Below are 21,633 nucleotides of genomic sequence, written 5' to 3' on the forward strand. Positions count from 1 at the left end.
CTCTATCTTCCAATTATCCAGTCAGATGTGATCTGAAGAACTGAGTTTATTATTCAATAGAGGAACTTGTGTGAATGTACACAGATCAATGCGTATAAATAAACAAGTGTGTATGTGTGTGCGGTAAAATATTGGATGCTGTATCAGGTTGAGCATATGTAATGATAACTGTCTGGGACATGTGTGAAAAAGGAAATGGCTGCTTACAACTCCTTTAGCCCAGAATGCATTGCTAGACTGCTAAGTATTGTTAAGAAGGACAAACAAGATCAGATTTAAACTGCTACTGACCTGACCACTAGGTGGGGCTGCTAATGTGAATTAGTGTAACATAACAAACCTTTGCTGAAGGCATGACACCCCGCATGCTGGTACTTGTGGTTCTCCAAGTACTCGCATGCAGGGGAGGCTTGATTGGAACTGTAGTTCCACAGCAAAACCCAATATTTATATTTTAAAATGCACCACATTTGACATAATCAACTCAGAACCCACTGCCCAGAGGTGCTGGGGATAGCCCCAGGCTATCAGCCTAAGCCTGGGGTTCCCTGTGGAGGGGGACGCATTTATTGGGTGGGTCCCCAACTCCCCAGGCATCCCCGGCCTTGGCTGACTAGCAATCACTGGTGATTCTGCGGCTGGGGGGCCTGGTGAAAGGGCTCCCCTGGCTGTGGCATCACCCCTCCACTAGAAGGAGTCTGGTGCTGGTTCTGGGAAATACAAGGGGGCCCTATGCATTTTTTTCCCTGTATTTCCAGAACCGTGACTGGCACAGAGCCCTGTGCTGGTTGCGCTGAATACGGGGGACCCCTACATCATTTGTCCCCCATATTTTGGCTACCAAGACAGGTTCTGAAAGGCCTGGTGCTGGTTGTGCTTAATACAGGGGACCCCTACGTTATTTGTCCCCTGTATGTAGCACAACCTGTACTGGGGCTCCAAAGCCCGCTGCTGGGTGTCTTGTAGAAGGCTTTTTTTTTTTTACACATTCAATTTTTAACAGATACGTAGATGGATATCACTGTTGTGTTTGCGCTTCTGTGACTTATTGATTTGATTTTCTCAGGTGCATCTGCACTACCAATGAGCCCTCTGTCACCCACTGATGCCCCCTTTGCACTGCACTACTGCCACTGCTCTGCACCACTGCTGCTGCCTCTACCCCACATGCCTACAGCCGTCTCACACTCTGCACCTCCCAAACCAACCTCCTGTGTGCTGTCCCCTCTGATTGTGTATAAAATCTTTCCCTTTTTCAATCAATTGTGGCAATACTGCAATCGATTGAAAAAGGGAAATTTTTTTATACACAATTGATTGCAAATTGCATGATTGCTGAAATCCATCTCTGATGTATGGGGGCCTAGAGTGTACCATTATGTTGCCCTTCTTCCCTGCAGGTGGCCCTGTGTGTGTGTATGTGTGACACCCTGTATACCCTTACCTCTGTGTGTGACACCCTGTACCCCCTACCCCTGTTTGTGTGTGACACCATGTCATATGAATCAGCAAACAGAAAATAACAAATAAACCTAGCCCCTATTTGGGGGACTAACTCACTTCTTCAACCCTCTCTATAAGGGAGCAGCTAGTCTGCCATCACAGTCTCTGAGATTGTGGTCCTTCCTGCCACACGCAGGACTGGACCTGGCCTCCTGGCCTGGTATAGCTTCCTCAGCTACAAACACAGTCTCTGTGCCTTCCCTGTATCCTCCAGTTTAGGCCTTGGCTTCCTCAGCCTGCAACTTCACTGGTTTCTTGTCACTCAGTTTGAGAGTTTTGTAGTCCCCCCTTGCCTCCTGCAAGGTTCAGACATAAGCCTCCTGGCCTCCCAATGGCTCACTCAGCTTCACTGGGCTCTCTCACTGGTCTGCCTCATCAGCCCACACCTGAGCTCTCTCCACTAGGCATCATTTAAACAACTTACAAAACTCCTTTTCTTCTCTGTGTGTGCGGATCACTCCTGCCCCACACAGAATCTGCTGCTCACCAGTGCCACCTCTGGTGATACTGCCACATATCCCCCTCCCCAGCTTGAAACCCCTGGGTTCAGCTACATGGGATGGGGCACTTACTTGGTAATGTCCCTCTTCACTCTCCTCATGAGGGAAATCCACCATCTCCACGGTCATTCAGACTCTGGTAATTTCTGGGGGTCGCATCCTCCAAGTTCCAGAGTTTATCTTCCTCCTCACTTCTTTCCTCACTTTATGGTACCACTTGTACTCTCTGCTTTATTGATGCAGTACTTGAGGCTCCTCCCCGGGTACCATGTCAGGCAGCGAGAAATGAAGTTGCTTTTCCTGAAGTCTACTCCATCTTCACTCTTCTCAAATTCAGCAGAACCCCAGAAGTTCTTTTCCTCATCTTCTGGTTCATACAAAGAATGGCTTTTCCTTTGTTCCTTTTTAACCAAATATAGGTTTCTCTTCTTAAAAGCACACATTTTCGCCAACTTCTCTTTGTCACATCTTTAACCTTCAAACTTGAAGCATGATATTGGCTATTGGCATAATTTACTGTTGGCCCCTTGAAAGAAGGGGAGCCATCAGTACCTCAAGAGTCATCAGCATCACAATTTCTGAACCTTGGCTTTATGTCAACAGACAACATACTGGCACTGTCACCCTCAGATTCTGGACTCCCGTGTCCACATAGGATACTTGAATATTGACTCCATTGATCCACATAATTTATCTCACGGCTTTGATGGCTATCTGCCACTTCATTTAAGGCATAGATCTCTTGGATTTTCTTGTGCTCCCGATTTTTGAGCCTTGAAAATATAATGAACTTCCACATGTTCCACGAGCACAGGTTGAAGTTCACTCTCCACAGAGGTCTTTATTTTCCAAATCAATTAAGCTGGATGTTTTGCTTCAAGCTTTGTCGTTTGAGACCACTTCACTTCCTCACAGATAAATTCATCTGTATTGCAAGTTTTATCCTGGTTGCATGACGGCATTACTTCATATACATGAGAATTACTCTTCACAAGACTGTTACCATTAACTGCCTGTAAGGATCTGTTTTCCACTGCAAAAATGCATGACTTGGACACATTCACATCACTGTGATCATATAGTGACATCAGAGTCTCATCTTTGGAAGCCATCAACATATCTGTAGACTTCTGTACATCTTGTACCTTTGCCTCACGGGTTATGTGATCACCACCTGTATACATTATTTCTTTATTGACAATTTCAGACATGGTTATGCAACCTGAACCTGTGCCCCTTTGGGAGGACTTCACACCCTCAATTATTACTGGAAGCTGAAAGTCACTACAAGGAATCTCATCCACTTTTCCAAGAGGGACCTTTAAGGACTTTCCCAACTCTGATACTCCTGTACCTTCTTGTACACTGGTATCATTAATGAGGACATCTCTATGATCACATTGCTGCAGAAAGAAAACATTCTGGAACATCTTGTTTAGCTCCTGCAATTCACTGTTTGTCCACTGCTCATCACACAAGACACTCTGCAGTGGTAGCATATCACTCTGTGCACCAGGCTTTTCAGAATCAACTTGAACCAATTTCTGCTTGTGGTTTTGTACCTCTGCCACACTGGGTTCAGCAAAGACATCAGACGCCATTTTGGTTCCAGAATCCAACTTCAGAATGTTATTTAACTTCTTTTCCTCTTCTGATTTACCCACTACCATATGGAACTTTTCCTGAGCCATAGACAGCTGCTCAGCTGGGCAATTTTCACCATGGGGCTTTCCAACTTGCTCTCAGTTTGCAGTAGATTGTGCTCCACAACTTCAGGTTCAGCAAATCCCAACTTTTGTAAATTTATTTCAGACTCTGCCATGTTTAATTCACTCTGCAACTCCAGATCTTTGGTATTACTCTCCATTTGGAATCTTTGCAACTGGTTCTGTGCACTTAGGAAACACTTCTCAAGGTTCTCACTCTGTTCTTGCAACTTCCAAGTCCTGCCATGGGCAAGGTTAAGCTCTCTTTCCAAAGATTCAGTTTGCTTTGCAGCTTTATGCAGAATTTCCTCCAGGAATACATATTTTTCCATCAGACATTCTGAAAATGCTCTAGCTGCAGCTAAATTGGATTGGATTGTTTGTACTTGCTCTTTACAGCTGACTTTAAGATGGACCATCTCCATCTCTTTACCTTCACGGTCAGTTTCCCACAGATCGTGGGTCTGCAGCATCTGGCGATACTTCTATTTTACTTCACAGAACTCTCCAGCCAGAGAACTTTTCTCCAATTCACAATCTTTAAGTTTTACTTGTGTGGACACAATTAAAGAGTCTTTTCCTTTTAACACCAGAGCCAGATCCACCACTTTCACTTGTGCGTGCTCTGCATCACTCTGATATCTCTGGACACCTTCTTTCAATTCTTCCACTTCCTGCTACACACATGTGCCACCACACATTTCTGCTGCAATTCCACAGCATCCTGCTCTAATACATTATTATTTGCTAGGAGCACATCATTCTCATACTTTGTAACAGATGGAAAGATTTAGCTTCCTCAAGGCATTCAGACATAGCTGCCAATTTGAGGTCTGTCTCTTTAAGAGCTTCACATTTTTTTATTTCTTCCTGCTCAAATGTCATTTTCAAAGTGGAGAATTCACTCCGTAATGTCTTTTTAGCTTGTTCATGAACATTTCTCTCATCAGCTAATTGCTCGATTAAGTCATCAACTTCCCCAGCAAAATACACATTATCTTCATTCAAAGCTGCTCGCATTATGTCAAATTATTTCAGGTTGATATAGCCCTCATTGGATGGACCTTGCACCATACACTGACCACACACACACACACACACACACCAACATCTTTATTCTGCTTTGAAAATGTCTCTTTCAACGGAATAACACTGTTTACCCCATCAATTTGAAAGGATTCACCACAGAGGATTTCAAACCGCTTTAAATCCCTTCCATGTAATTGACTTTCTTCACATTCAGAATGTAAACTCCAGCCCGGGTTTTCTATCTCTCTAGCTTGAGACAAACTTTGTAGCATGCATTCTGCCTTTAGAATATTTTTTTTAATTTCCCATAATTCCTTGACACAAAATACACAGGAATTACTTGGTTTTGTTTTTACTATATCACACTGTGTCTTCCAAAGCATTTCCAACACAGTAAAATATTTATCTTCATGTGGCACTACAATTACCAGCATATATCCAATAGCCTTTCAATAGAAACCTCTGCTCCACACTACACTTGATTAGCCACACCTGACTTAACGAGCTTGAGGATTTCAACAGAACTTTAAACCACACAATTTCTTTTAACCATTCCAATGCCAAGGAAGTGCACATTTCTCTTCACAGACAATATATTTGCACTTTTCACTTTTGCGCAACATTTCAATACTTTGTTTCTGGCAACTTTGCATCTCATAAGCAAAACAATTCTCCAATAAGCAAAACAATTCTCCAGCAGCTTGTGTAACATTTATTTCTCTTCCTTTCCAAGCTGCTGTAATCCACTTTCTGCGCAGATCTTGTGTAGACCTGTGTGCATAGAATCTGTAAACCAGCATTCTCAACCATATTGTGATGTTTTGGGGTTAATTAGCTTGGCAGAGGGTGAATGGGTACAGTGTTTAGGTGCTTATTGAGGGTCCACACACAGCAGGATGATGCTTTACTGCCAGCATATGAAATCAGGAAACAGAAAATAACAAACAAACCTAGCCCCTGTTTGGGTGACAAACTCACTTCTTCAACCCTCACTATAAGTTATCAGCTAGTCTGTCAACACAGTCTCTGACATTGTGGTCCTTGCTGCCACACGCAGGACTGGACCTGGCCTCCTGGCCTGGTATAGCTTCCTCAGCTTTACAAGCACAGTCTTAGGGTCTTCCCTGTATCCTCCAGGCACACAGAGGCCCTGGCTTCCTCTGCCTGCAGCTACACTGCTTCACTGTCAATGTTTGAGAGTTTTTTCATCCCCCCTTGCCTCCTGCAAGATTCAGAAATAAGCCTTCTGGCATCCCAATGGCTCACTCAGCTTCACTGGGCTCTCTGACTGGTCTGCTTCATCAGCCCACACCTGAGCTCTCCACCAGGCAGCCCTTACACAACTTCCCAGACTCCTTTTCTTCTCTGTGTGGGTGGATCTTTCCTGCCCCACACATAGTTTGCTGTTCTCCAGTGCCACCTCTGGTATATGTGTATACTATATATATATATATATATATATATAGAGAGAGAGAGAGAGAGAGAGAGAGAGAAAGAGAGAGATCTGCTAGGGGGCACCAGTCAAAATTTTGCCTAGGGCACCAATTTGGCTAGAGCCAGCTTTGAGAGGAGGACCCCTTTATTGGGGGGTCCTCACCTCCCTCGGGATCCCAGTCTGGGCTGATTAGTGGTGATATGTAATGCTTTTGCTGGGGGTCCCTGTGAATGTGTTCCCCTGGCAGTGGAATTATTCCCCCACTAGAAAGAGTCTGGTCTGTTTAATAAAAAATACAGGGGACCCCTACTCATTTTGTCTCTTGAATTTTCACACCAGGACTGGCTCAGAAATACCTTTTGCTGGTATTTAAAACACAGGGACCCCTACGTATTTTGTACCCTGTATTTTTAGAACCAGAACAGGCTTCACATAGCCTGATGCTGGTTCTTTAAATGCAGGGGATCCCTACACATTTTCTCCCCTGTATTTTAAAAATCACCACAGGCTCTACAGAGCCCGAGGCTGATTATGTTACTGGGGAGTGGGTGCATGTCATTTAAAAAATATATTCATATGAATGTACACACAGAAACATGCAGTACTATACATAGGGGGTGATCAGAGAGCAAATGTAACACATGGTTTGCAGTACCATACATAGGGGGTGATCAGAGAACACATGTAATAAATAGTAAATATCTGAGTAATAAGATTTACAGAATGAGCTTTGTGCTAATATGTGTTTATTGTATACCTGTAATTACCTCCATCATTGCTGCAAATTGAATCTATATCATAATACTGTATTATACCATCTGTAAATATTAATATACTTAGCTGCTCATAAATGGTTCTCTATAACATATTCTATCTCTCTCTTTGGAAAGCTTCATAGCTACTTAAAGAAGGTTATTTATAATGATCATTATGGTAACAAAATCATTTTTAATAATAAAGGAGAAGTTGCTACTACTATATATTTTGAATATTGGAATTCATTTGTAAAAGAAACAAGACTTATTTCAACCATTATAACTATTGGTGTATATAATGGTCTCTCTCTAAAATTATACATAAACCCTATAGACTGGAATTATGGAAAGGTAAGTTATACTGTAATGTTACAACCAGCTGGAAATTTCAACATGTTATTTATTTTTAACCTTTAGCCTTTTCAGTAACTTGTCCACAGAAATGTATATATGATAATTACACAATGCTTATACATATACTAGAGATTTGTGAGAGCTACTTTGGTTAAAAAACCATCTTGGGTTTTGGGTTTGGTTTTGCCAACAACTACTCTAATGTGTCTTCATTTTGTTTATGAATCTGGATTTCATTAAAATTTGTCAAAACAGATAAAATCATGTAATTTGTAGTTTATTTGTGTCTACCTTAGCTTTATTGGCAATAACATTCATTTAAGTCATTTACAGTCAAAAGATATTGGGGGTCATTCAGACCCGGTCGCAAGCGCTGAGCGCTCGCAACTGGGTTGATATTGCCCAACTGGGCATGCGCATGATGGAGCGGGCTCCATCATGCACATGCGCGAGACCCGGCCAGCGATGGGCACTCCATCGCTAGGGGTCTCGCAGAAAATGGGGTGAGCTGTCGATGGTGAGTGACAGCTCGCCCCATTTGGGAGGTGGGCAGGGAGCGTGCCTGTCCAAATGGAGGTGTTCCCGCCGGAACACATGCCTTTTGGGGGCGGCCCCACTGACATCATCAATGATGTCAGTGGGGAGCTTTCTGCTCATTCAGAGCATGAAGCTCCCTGGGGCTTAAGGTTGACAAGACCCAACCTTAGGGTCTCATCGTAAGCCCCAATGGTCACGATGGTCTTGACCATCGCGACCATCACCCTTGGTGGTCGCTACAGCTGTGGGTGGTAACCCACAGCTTAGTGATCGGCCAAGAGTCGGTACTACAAGATGCAAGTGGCTGCCCTCATTCAGAGCGACCGCTTGCATCTTACGACTGCCTCTGAATGAGGTCCTTTGTCTGCCATAGTAGGAACCAGCGATGGCTCTGACCCTCTTGGACGAGGGGGGCTGGAGCTACACCAAGGGAGAGGGGGACTGGGGAGATACTCATCTCCCAGACAGGTCCCAGTGCCTGTGTAATAGATTGGAAAGGTGCCGGGATGGTGCATGCACACTAGCATCGGGGAACCGTGCGCATATACATATCACCAGCTACTAGGGTCTGCATCGGCTGTGGCCCCTAGTAGCCGGGTATGGCTGGCTGAAATTTAGAGGAGCGGCTTCCAACAGGCAGTCACTCTTTGCTACTAGCTAATAGTCCGAGGGGAGAGAGTTTTGCTATTTGGCCATGTTAAAACTGTTAGTAGGCATGCTGGTACGTGTAGTTCAACAACAGCTGGAATTCCACTTATTGCCCACCCCTGATTTAGACATACAAAACTTATCACAGGTACCAGCCCCAGTCCTGCTCTGTCTGTTAAGCAGAGCAGGAGTCAGATAAATGGAGGAAAGCCCTGATAGCGCCATCTACTGGTGGCTTTATTATCACAGGGCTCCCTGAGTTATTTTATTATAATTTTATTTTAGTAAATTGAGCAGATCACTTTTCCCATTACAAATATAGGAAATGCAATCAGCTCAGTATAGGAATGCGAATTTAAGGGTTTGGAATAGTTTTTTTGAATAAAAGCTCTAAAAGCTCTTTAATACATTTAAGTGATACCAAACTAATGTAAAAAGGGTGTGAAAACATCTGTATTCACATTACATTACACTTTGCTTCATTTCTAGGGCTGATTTTAGCAGGAGGAATCAGGTCCTGACTTGATTCAACACAGTTCATGAAAACTCAGTTGTGTCAGATTTGCCTGAATCTGAACCATCCATAAATGATTTATCTCCCATTATGTTACCTGTATAACCAAAGCTCAGACACACATACCAGGGCTGATCCTGAGTTTTAAGTACATTTGCACCATGGCAAAACCATCTTGCACTGCAAAATAGGCAAATGTAAAATGTACATAAAGATTTAGATTCAGGTGGGGAGCACTTGCAGGGTAAAAATAAAGCTGTCCATCATTTGAGGAATACCGTACATGCAGCCAGTGATTATCCTGCAATACCTGCATGCAGAAAATAAATGTCCAATCCTTGTGTTGGATCATGGATTTCCCTGGTGCAAAGATACTCCTTTTTTGTTTTGCTTCCAACTAAGGAACAACCCCTTTGTACCCCTCATGTGTTAAATATTATAGTCAACTGCAGTAGATGCCACCATCAGTATTATGAATGTGTAATTGAGGGTTCCTTTTTGAGATGCTAATGACATTTGAATAGTACAATAAATCTGCAATAAAAAGGCTTTAATTTAAGGGTGATATTTTGCAGATTTAAACACCCACAGTAGTACTAAAGATTTGCACTGCCCCCTGTTGAAGTCAAATAATTGGATACGATCGCTTGCAATTATTATCTATTATGATCTTGATGTCTATAGTCTGATGTCGAGTGAATCAGATGCTAATCTGCGTCGGCACAATCCGATGCGTACAAATTCCAAACCATCACACACATACACTGATTCACATAACATACACACATAAACATATATGCATACACATAGACGCCCGTATGTGTATCCACATGCATACACATAGACGCTCACATGCATATTCACATACATACATATGAACATTTCCTATTCCAATGCACAGAAGCACATATGCAAATGCAAATGTATATAATGGTTCCCATTCTTGATAGTTAATAAAGAGAGTTATTAAAGGTATTTTAACTAATAATTATGATGTAATATGTACTTAAATGAGATCTAAGGTTTAGACCATAGTGGACATGTCATGTTTGGTATCATACTAAATCCCTGTTTATTTGCAGACTTCTGTTCCTATCAGCAAAGGAGTCGCATCTTGCGTCCGCTAGTTATGGATGATAGGGAGTTATTGCATAGAATGTTATTATCTATATGCAGTGTGTCGCTAGTTTTAAAAAATTGTTCAGCAGGAAACTACTCAATGTGACCGTTTGAGGACTGAGCCTTGCCCCTGATGACACCGTATGAATTGACCAATGACCAGATTATCCAGAAGCAAGAACCAATGGAAACCTGTCAACTAGTTCCTTTGTTAATGTTGAAATCTGTAAGGTATATAAGCATTGCCCCGACCCCAGTGCTCAGCCATTCTCTTGGATGACCTCAGGCTTCTGGACTGATGACTGTATACTGGGACCAGTGTGCATGCGTATGTATCAGCTTGTACTATTATTGATTGCTTTTTACTCTAATTGTTAAATCTTTAATCGAGTGCTCCCCTTTTTACATAAATAACTTCTTGTGCTTTGGAACCACACGATTGGACTGGAAAGCAATTCTTTTTGAAGCGACTTGCAGAGCTAAATAGTGACTTGCGACTATTAGGAATCAATAGATGGGGGCTCGGCCTTGAGGTTACGCTACCAGAAATTACTCAAAGCAACCGGATTTAGATTCCTCAACAAAGGGTGGATGCGTCATACACGGGTAAGAAAGCAATGTGTTTTAAGCCTGTTTTGTACTCAGTGTTGTGAAATCGAATATCCATTTTTGGGAGATCTAAGGAGAGCTGACTAGGGCATAGGAACAAGAGAGAAAAGTCTGTTTCTTTTATTGTCACTTTTGCACTGCAATAGGCGATTCGCAAATAGAATATGCATCTTCCCTGTATTACTGCCATATGTTTAAACAATCATTGTTATAGATAGTCTTGTATCACTTGTTAAATCCTCTGAATAGGTATTGCCGATAGGGAAAGCATTTTTCTGCGCAGAAAACAAAGATATATGAATGTGAAATGTATGCTTGTGATGTGATAAGGAAAATGAAAAAGAGAACTGGAAAGAAGGTTTTTACTTTTTGAACAGTTGAAAATAGATAGGGCCGGCTAAGGTATCCAAGAGGTGGATAGGGCAAGCTGGAGCAGTTATACATAGCAGGTATAGCTGGGTGAGAAACCGGAGGGTGTTTCTCGGTTGACTTCCACTTTTAATCGCAAAGTCCATTGATGAGCTGGTGTCTCTGGGCATACTGGAAAATATGGATCAAGATGAGCAAGGGATGTGTGAAACCCTTTCCCAAAGTTGGCAGTTTCGATTTAGAAGTATTGAATAATGTCAGGCATGTTTAGTCAAATCTCTGAAAAAAGAGTAAAGTACAATGATTGTTTAAAGTTGTGGCAGCACGAGGGGAACACGTTACATGGTGGTTTATGTGCATCGCAAAGCAGCATACTCACACCGCTAGGCAGCGTGTACATGCCGTAAAATAGCATGATTATGTCGCAAAGTTGCGCACACACATGGCATAGTAGCACACCGGAAAACAGCATACTCATGTCGCAAAGCAAGATGCCGCCCAGTAGCGTACCCATGCTGCAAGGTAGCGTCACTTTGCACAAATAAGATAGCGCAAGCGCACCTCCTCTGCCTTATGTGGCCACAGGTGAAAGTACAGCTGATACTAAATATAATAAAAAAATTGTAACAAGTAACCTATACCCTGTTTTAAGTCACCTACAGGAAAATGTAATTGTAGAAGATGATGAACCTATTGTAATTTCAGCCATTGCCCAAGCTGTTAATTTGTTAGATGTTCCACAGAGACAAGGAAAGGCAGTGAACCAACCAGCAGCTGAAATTGGTGAGAGTAGTGGAGAGCATAGTAGGAGAGGGAATGCCTCTAGTACTGAAACAGGAAGTCCGGTATTTGATCCTGAACATAGTGATGTGGTAAATATGCATCCTGTCCATACTATAGCAGTTCCCAATGAGAAACCAGACAAAGAAGGTGTAGTTCCTATCAGGAATGTACGAGGGTTGTTCAAAAAATAATGCCTAAATGCTCACAACTCAAATTTTATTATAGATACAGATTTGAAAATTTGCAGTAAAATACTTTGAAGTCTTTATAACAGAATGACTCTACTCAAAAATTTTCCCATCTGCCCTCAAACATTTTCTTCACCTCTCAACCCAAGCTGTGAATCCACTTTGGAAAAATTCCAGTGGTTGGTGTTTGACCCTGGAACGTATGGAGTTTTTAACAACCTCTATGTCTTTAAAATGTTGCGCCCCGGAGACAGTATTTGAGAGGGCCAAACAGATGAAAGTCAGAAGGGGCCAAATCAGAACTGTATGGTGGATGTGGCATTATTGCCCACCCCATCTTGGCAATGGCCACAGATGTTGCCATCGAAGTGTGAGATCTGGCATTGTCGTGGTGCAAGAAGACATTTGATAGTGGAATTGTTGACCTCTTTTTATTGTTGACCTCTTTTTGCAGATGGCTTCTTTCAGCTTCTTAAGTATAATAATGTATCGATCACTGTTGATTGATTGGTTTGGTTCCATGTAATTGATGAGAATAAATCCCAGAAGAATATGGTCATGACTTTTGTTTATGGATCGCTGTTATTTAAACTTTTTTGGCCTATGTGAACTTGGGTGTTTCCATTGCTTTTATTGGGCCTTTGTTTCTGGGTAATAAAAGAATACCCGGGTCTCATCTCCTGTAATGACATTTTCCAAAAAGTCTCAGGGTTGGCTTCAAAGTTGGTCAAAAGGTCATTGCACACTTCTACATTCTCGGGGCCTTATGATCCCTGGTTAATTGCTTTGGAACCCAGTTTGCACACACTTTGTGATATCCCAAATCATTGATTAGTATTTTTACAGTGCCATGGCTACATTCAAGTTCACCACTGACATCGCTGATGGTCACAAAATGGTCTTTCTGAATCATGGCATCGACTTTGTTTTGGTTCTCTGCTGTCACTGCAGTAGATGGTCTGCCACCGCAAGGTTTGTCGCACATGGACGATTCTCCTTATTAAAAATGCTTCATCCATCTTCTGACATTGCTATAGTCAAATGTATGATCACCATACACTTTTTTCAGTCTTCTGTGGATTTCTGTAGCACTGCAGCCTTCTTTTTCCAGAAATTCAATGATGGCTCTTTGTTTCATCTTGGATTCCATGGTATTTATTATACTACCCTAACAAAAATACCTATATAGCTAGCAGACATATTAAACTACAAATTGACAAAGTTTCAAATAAATATTGCATACTATTTCAGAGTTATGAACATTTAGGCATTACTTTTTGAACAACCATTGTAGAAATGCATTGTACACAGAATAGAGCAGAATTACATTCAATTATGTCAGACCTCAAAGACCCTAGGAAAGAGTTAGCCAAATGTCAGAAATTTAGTTAATGCTCATGAACCAACCAAAAAGGATTGGCGAGTGGGGTGTTAAGGGCCTGTGTTCCTTTCAATACTGATGTGCAAAAGTTTATTAAAGATTGTGTATTAGAGGAGGATGAACCCTTAACTGATGAGGATAATCAAGTGAATATAAAGTGTATAATAACACAGTTGGCCATTTGCTTTCCAGTGGTAGTGAACTGGAGCTAAACTTTCACTATTAAACAAAAGGATAGTGAATTGGCATCAGATTATTTTGCCTGAGCGCTGCTAGCAATAACCCGGTATGGTGCGATAGCAGATATAAAGGATAATGTACAATACAGGGAAGTAGCTGTAACGCACTAATGCATGGTCTCAGGCACAATCTAAAAACCTGAGTGCAAACCTCTCTACCTAACTGGAGAGGGATAACTGTAGATGCACTTAGAGAGTCAGCCATAGAACATGACAAGAACATTAGTAGGAAGAAAGAGACACTGAGTGAAAAGTTAATAGCAGTGAGTTTTCAGGCTCTAGAGGGATCACTTACACAGCCACAGTCTTACAACACATATCAGCAGTGGAATTATACAGTAAGGTGTTATAATTGTAATAAAGTAGGACATGTAAAGAGGGACTGTAAATCGAAGAATCAGGGGCCACCTCAAAGAGAAAACCCCAGATACACACAGAGAGGGCACTCACAAAACTCAGGACAGTTCCAACAGTTACCTGCTCATATAGTGACAGCAAATGCTTTACTGGAGAGTGATAGTCAGTGCTAGGGTTCAAGTCATACCCGAAGTCTACAGCCAGTCAGGTTAACTGAGAATACTAGGGAAGAACATACAATGACAGTTGATATATCTGGTATTAAACACACTATTCTTGTAGATACAGGGGTGACCAGATCAGTGATAAATTCTCCATTTAATTTACAGGTTACTAACAAAACCATAACAGCAATGGGAGTAACGGGGAGGGTATAGCATTACTCTCTAACCAGATCTGCAGAAGTTACTATTGGGCCACTGCAAATCAAGCATTCCTTTCTCCTGGCAGTGGCTTCTACTAACCTGCTGGGAAGGGATTTGCTGTGTAAAATGGGATGTGTTATATACTGTACCCCTGATGGTATATACCTAGATATACCAGAATAGGTTGCGCATGAGGTACAGGATATATTGGATACACCTCAAAAGGTTAATGTTGCACTCTGTTGTTCTAGAACAAAATCCATCCCAGGTAAAATAAATGTTATTACAAATGCCAGGTTCCTCTGGACTAAAGATGGACAGGACACTGGATTGATGGCAAATGTATCACCTGTAATGTTAAATTTAAAGAGTGGTAGACAGGCTCCGAAAATCCCTCAGTACCAATTAAAGCCAGAGGTGGAGCTTGGGATTTATCTCAATATTGAAAGGTTGCTGCAACAGGTGATTATAATTAGTACAGCTAGTCCAGCCAATAGTCCCATTTTTCCAGTGAAGAAGGCTGGGGGGAGGGGCTATAGACTAGTACAGGATCCTAGGGGTGTTAACAAAGTTGTGGAAAGCCAATTCCCCATAGTGCCCAATCCCGCTGTCATCCTCATGCAGATTCCACCATCTGCAACCCACTTCACTGTCATTGATCTATTTTCTGCATATTTCTTTGTCCCTCTTCATCCTGACTGTCAATATCTATTTGCATTTTCTTATAGAGGGGTACAATATACATGGACATGATTGCCCCAGGGTTTCATAGATAGCCCCAGTGTTTTCTCTCAGGCCTTACACAACTGTTTGCAATCTTTTCAACCAAGCAAAGGGTATGTCTTAATTCAATATGTAGATGATTTGTTGTTGTGCTCTGATTCATTTATGTCATGTTTAAATGATACTGAAACGTTGTTGCTTCATCTCTCACAAACAGGGCACAATGTTGCAAAGGACAAATAACAGCCATGCCAGACTAAGGTTAAATACTTGGGACACTGTCTATCCCAGGGGCTAAGACACCTGACCACTGACAGAATACAGGCCATACAGACCATGACACTGCCGTAAAACCAACAGCAAATCTGTACCTTCTTGGGCATGTGTGGATACTGCAGAACTTCTATCCCAGATTTTTCTATTTGGGCATTACCATTGCAGGAATTGGTGTCATCCTCTAAACCCGACTGTGTCACACACACTGAGGAGACAGAGCAGACTTTTCTTAACCTTAAGGATAGTCTGACAAGAGCACCTGCTTTGGGAATACCAGATTATGAAAAACCCTTTGAGTTATATTGTACGGAAGCTGATGGCTGCACAGCAGATGTCCTCACACAAAAACATGGTGACACTAGTAGACCTGTAGCATACTACAGTGCACAATTGGACACTTTGGCAAGATCACTCCCAACATGTTTAAGAAGTGTAGCAGCAACTGCTCTTCTGGTAAATAAAAGTGAGGATGTAGTATTAGGGCATGATACAATTATCTATACACTGCATTCAGTATCTGCTTTGTTGAATTTTGACCAAACCAGAATTGTCTCTTCAGCTAGCTTCACGAAATGGGAACTAGCTCTAATGGCACCTGCAAATATCACCATTAAATGGTGCAATATGTTAAACCATCAACGTACTTACCATATGCACATCAGGATGCACAAAGGGTGGAGAGAGGTGAGTCTCTGGTTGAAGGTGAGTTTTGCAGGTATACTGACACACATGATGGTATGGAATATATGAATCAGACCATTACTGCAAGACCAGATATACATGATACACCATTACACAATGTAGATTTGACATTTTACATGGATGGGAGTTGTCATGGACAAAACTGACACAGTAGAATTATGCACAGGTTATGCTGTTGTAAATTATGAGGATGTTGTAGAAGCTGAACCACTTTGTCCACCTCACTTAGCACAGGTGGCATTAAGGAGAGCATGTGAACTGGCAGAAGGTAAATCCGCTAATATCTACTCTCTACCTTCAGGGTAGTGCATGATTTTGGGGCTCTTTGGCATCTTAGAAATTTTATGACAGCAGCAGGTACACCAGTCACAGACACACATCACATAAAAGGACTTCTGACAGCGATCCAACTACCAAAGGCAGTAGCTGTCATTAAATGTAAAGCCCACACATGCAAAGAAGACCCGGTGTTGTTGGGCAATAATAGAGCAGATGAACCTGCCAATAGGCAGCAGGGTTACACATAAACTTAACAACTGATAAAATGATGGTCTTCCAAACAATAGACATGCATAAATTAATCAAAATTCAAAATTTGTGTTCCCTACAGGAAAAGGCAATCTGGAGATCGAAGGGGTGTGTTCAGGAGTCCTCTGGACTCTGGAGAGATGGACAAGGTTGGCCTGTTGCTCCCAAAGCATATTACCCAAGCTTGGCTGAGGCAGTGCATGGTCTGACTCACCTGGGAAAAGAAGGTATGTGCAAGTTGGTCAGAGCATATTGGTGTGCATCAGGCTTTTCTTCTCAAGCTGGAAAGAGAGCAATGTCCTGTTTGACTTGCTTGAGGAAAAATGTTGGGAAGACAATCCCTACTGAGCCATCCCATATCCCTCCAATAGATGGTCCTTTTCAGGTAATACAATTGATTTAATTCAATTACCACCTTGCAGGAATCTCAAGTATTTATTAGTTTGTACTGATGTATTTTCCAACTGGGTAGAGGCATATCCAGCTGCCACTAATATTGCTGTTTTTACTGCTAAAAATATTGTTCCGGAATTTGTATGCAGATACGGTATCCCTAGAATCATAGAAAGTGATAGGGGTACTCATTTCACTGGTGACATCTTCCAGAATATGTGTAAGCTTATGGGTATCAATAGTAGACTTCACACCCCCTACCAACCACAAACCAGTGCCAAGGTGCAGAGGGTAAACTTTACTATTAAGAACAAACTGAGTAAGATCATGTCTGAAACTGGATTAGGATTGCCAGAAGCCTTACCGCTCATCCTCCGTAGCATTATAACCACTCCTAGACCTTCTCTTAATCTGTCCCCCTGTGAGATACTGTTTGGGAGGCAACCTCATTTGATTATAAGTCCACAGGATGATTTGAAGAGTAATAATGAGGTTACTGTGAAATATCTTATAAAAATGAGTAGACAGCTGAAACAGCAACAGAAATTAAAAATGTTGTTACCTGATATGCCAGAAACAAACTGTCATGATGTTGAACCTGGAGAATATGTTATGATCAGAAATTTTTTATGCTCAGGTTGTTTGACAGATCGGTGGGAAGGTCCGTATTAGGTGTTGATGACAAGTACAACATTGTTGAAAGTAGCAGAGAGAGATACCTGGGTCCATTCCACTCACTGCAGGAAGTTCAACCACCCAAAGGAGATACGGCGGAGTTGAGACAGATAATGTGGACCTGTCAATTGTGAGTTTGCTCCAGGAGAGCTAGAGACTGCAGTGTAAATCACCTGAACCAGAGGCATGTGAAGACCACTATCCCAGAAATGGAGTGGTGGGCTGTTTCTATGCCTTCACTTTCTTCCTGGGTTCCCCTCATCCTTATTTGTTTCAGGATTTCCTGTGTATATGATGGAGGACAGATGATGGAGAGGGAGGAAGATAGTGATAGTGATGGTGATGGAGTGGGGTTGGGAGAAGGAGCGATAAAACAATCAGGGTGGCATATGACCAAATTCACTACAAGAATTGTTAAGAGATCTGTTATCCAAGAAACTTGGAGACAGTTTGAGGGGTTATTGTCTGAGGAACACTGTGTTTGTGAGTTCTGTGGATCCCTAGTTGATGAGAAGTGCATCCAACGATGCCAGTCCAAGTGTAATCTGTATTTGGGTGGGTATCCTTTAGAGGATGACCTTTCCTTAGTGGGTAAGGTCTTAAACCAGACTTAATGTTGGGTATGCACTCATGTGCCTCAGGGACAACATAATGTAGGATTAGTTCCATTCCCAATAAACTTCTCTGAGGTCCTTGAATTACATGGGGGAAGACCAGTGGACAAGAAATTTAATATGTCTAGACCCCCTAATTTTAGGCTCCACCAGTACCAAGTAGATAGATCCCTGTTATGCTTGAATATCACAAATGTCAGAAAACCAGGAAATTGGGAGGTGATCTGGAACAATCAGACAATGACTTATTCACACAGAGCTGATAATGAGCCTTTTGATTCTGAACTTGTAAGTAGAATTATTGCAAGTAGGAGATACTTCCGGTATAGGTACATACGTAGTTATGACAAAGAAATGGTTAGTAGAGTATCATTAGGGTACTGTGCAGATATTATACAACCAGAAATGTATACCAGGCAAATAAGGGAAAAATGGGCAGGATTCTTTGTTACAAAAATGTGTTTAATGATAATGATGTATTCTGTTCCTTACTTACTCCCAGATGATGAGTATTTTGTATGTGGAAGGAAAGCATACAAGTGGCTCTCTCCGAGTTCTGAAGGTTTATGTTTTATTGGTAAATTGATCCCAGAGGTTATGACACTTACACATGATGAAATTATTGGTATCCATAGAACCACACCACCTCCATATATACACATGCAGTATGAACATTGTGACAAAAGAAATATGATACCTGGTGAAGAACATACATCCACACAGTTGATTAGTGAAACAACTGGCTTCCAAATCTAGGTAGCATTAGATCCCACCAGGATCACTCAGGGAACTTTAAATTTTAGATATATCCATGCACTGCGATGTATAAGCATGCACAGAATGCAAACACAGCCATGCAATCCAACCTGAAAGGCCCTGAGCCAGGTACCCAAAGATAAGATGGTAGATGCAGTTTGAAAGAGACTGGATTGATGGCTTTAGATATGCTGAAGTGTCCAATGTTACACGGAACAAATTTCATAGAGGGAACTCGGAGACACAAGTAATGTGCAGATAAACTGGTTGCACATTTGGAATCAACTTCATTTTACTGTCCTCAAATTATTCAGAATATTGAGAGGACTTTATATGAGAACCTGCTGCCAGTGTGATTTAGCCCCAGAAACAAAACATCGATGTTGATTGATTTTGATCGATTGTAAATAGATTAAAATCAATAAAAATTGACCTTTAGTAATACCCCCAAGATCCTCTAAATACAGGTGTGTTTGGTTTCAAGGAAAACAGAAACACTTATCTATATTGAACACATGAGTTTAATTATTTCATCAGACAGTTTGATTTACCCATCTGCATATAAATGCCCAATTTCTTTGGTCATTTCACCAAGCATGTCACATGATATAGATATACAGTCAGGTCCATAAATATTGGGACATTGAAAGAATTTTCAGATTTTGGCCTCTATTCACCACCACAATGGTTTTGAAATGAAACAAACAAGATGTGCTTTAACTGCAGACTTTCAGATTTAATTTGAGGGTAATTACATCCAAATCAGGTGAACGGTGTTGGAATTACAACAGTTTCAATATGTGCCTCCCACTTTTTAAGGGGCCAAAAGTAATGGGACTATCAACTCAAAAGTTATTTCATGGACAGGTGTGGGCTATTCCCTCATTATTTCATTATCAATTAAGCAGGTAAAAGGTCTGGTTTTGATTCTAGGTGTGACATTTGCATTTGGAATCAGTTGCTGTCAACTCTCAATATGAGATCCAAAGAGCTGTCACTATCAGTGAAGCAAGCCATCATTAGGCTGAAAAATCAAAACAAACCCATCAGAGAGATAGCAAAAACATTAGGTGTGGCCAAATCAACTGTTTGGAACATTCTTAAAAAGAAAGAACGCAACGGAGAGCTCAGCAACACCAAAGGACCCGGAAGACCACAGAAAACAACTGTGGTGGATGACAAAAGAATTATTTCCCTGGTGAAGAAAAACCCCTTCACAACAGTTGGCCAAATCAAGACCACTTTCCAGGAAGGAGATTATATGTGTCAAAGTCAACAATCAAGAGAAGACTTCACAAGAGTGAATATAGAGAGTTCACCACAAGATGCAAAACAATGGTGAACAACAAAAACAGGAAGACCAGATTAGAGTTTGCCAAACAACATCTAAAAAAGCCATTACAGTTCTGGAACAACATCCTATGGACAGATGAGACAAAGATCAACTTGTAACAGAGTGATGGGAAGAGAAGAGAAGGAAAGGAACTGCTCATGATCCAAAACATACCACCTCATCAGTGAAGCATGGTGGTGGTAGTGTCATGGCGTGGGCATGTATGGCTGCCAATGGAACTGGTTCCCTTGTATTTATTGATGATGTGACTGCTGACAATAGCAGCAGAATTAATTCTGAAGTGTTTTGGGCAATATTATATGCTCATATTCAATCAAATGCTTCAGAACTCATTGCACGGCGCTTCACAGTGCAGATGGACATTGACCCGAAGCATACAGCAAAAGCAACCAAAGAGTTTTTTAAGGCTAAAAAGTGGAATGTTATCCAATGGCCAAGTCAATCCCCTGACCTGAATCCAATTGAGCATGCATTTCACTTGATGAAGACAAAACTGAAGGAAAAATGCCCCAAGAACAAGCAGGAACTGAAGATATTTGAGGTAGTGGCCAGGCAGAGCATCAGCAGGGATGAAACCCAGCGTCTGGTGATGTCTATGCATTCCAGACTTCAGGCTGTAATTGCCTGCATAGGATTTGCAACAAAGTATTAAAAAGTGAGTTTGATTTAGGATTGTTTAGTTTGTCCCATTACTTTTGGCCCCTTAAAAAGTGGGAGGCACATATAGAAACTGTTGTAATTCATACACCGTTCACCAGATTTCGATGTAATTACCCTCAAATTAAATCTGAAAGTCTGCAGTTAAATAACATTTTGTTCGTTTCATTTGAAAGCCATTGTGGTGGTGAATAGAGGCCACAATATGAAAATTCTGTCAATGTCCCAATATTTATGGACCTGACTGTATATTGCCTTTCTAATAGTTTTTAAATTTGAAAATTAGCATAAAAGCAAAATAAAACATGTATTCTATATATCTGTGCACATCAATCCTGTGGCACACAACACTTTTATTGTCTAAAGCTAGTTTTTTTTTCCCATCGTTTATGTGTGTTTATTATCTATATATGTATGTTATAATTAGAGATGTGCGCCGACCCCTGTGTTTTGGTTTTGGATCTCTATTAACTTTGTGTTTAGGTTTTGCCAAAATTGCTCTCACATGTTTTGATTTTGGATCTGTATTTTTTTTTTTCAATAAAATGATAAAAACAGCTAAAA

At 41.3% G+C, this 21,633-nt stretch overlaps 1 protein-coding gene across 1 annotated transcript in view; it reads left to right on the plus strand.

The window, feature by feature from the left end:
* The first annotated feature begins 11,569 nt into the window (after positions 1-11,569).
* LOC148481194 (vomeronasal type-2 receptor 26-like) overlaps positions 11,570-21,633 on the plus strand; it is a 37,008-nt gene continuing 26,944 nt past the window's right edge. Inside the window, exons 1-4 of the mRNA XM_088453813.1 lie at positions 11,570-11,600; positions 11,811-12,028; positions 14,643-14,659; positions 16,703-16,769. Coding sequence (XP_088309939.1) covers positions 11,570-11,600; positions 11,811-12,028; positions 14,643-14,659; positions 16,703-16,769 — 333 coding nt within the window. The remainder of the gene's footprint in view (positions 11,601-11,810; positions 12,029-14,642; positions 14,660-16,702; positions 16,770-21,633) is intronic.

Source organism: Taudactylus pleione, unplaced genomic scaffold (assembly GCF_031769625.1).
Source record: "Taudactylus pleione unplaced genomic scaffold, aTauple2 ptg000592l, whole genome shotgun sequence".
Classification (NCBI taxonomy): Eukaryota; Metazoa; Chordata; class Amphibia; order Anura; family Myobatrachidae; genus Taudactylus; species Taudactylus pleione.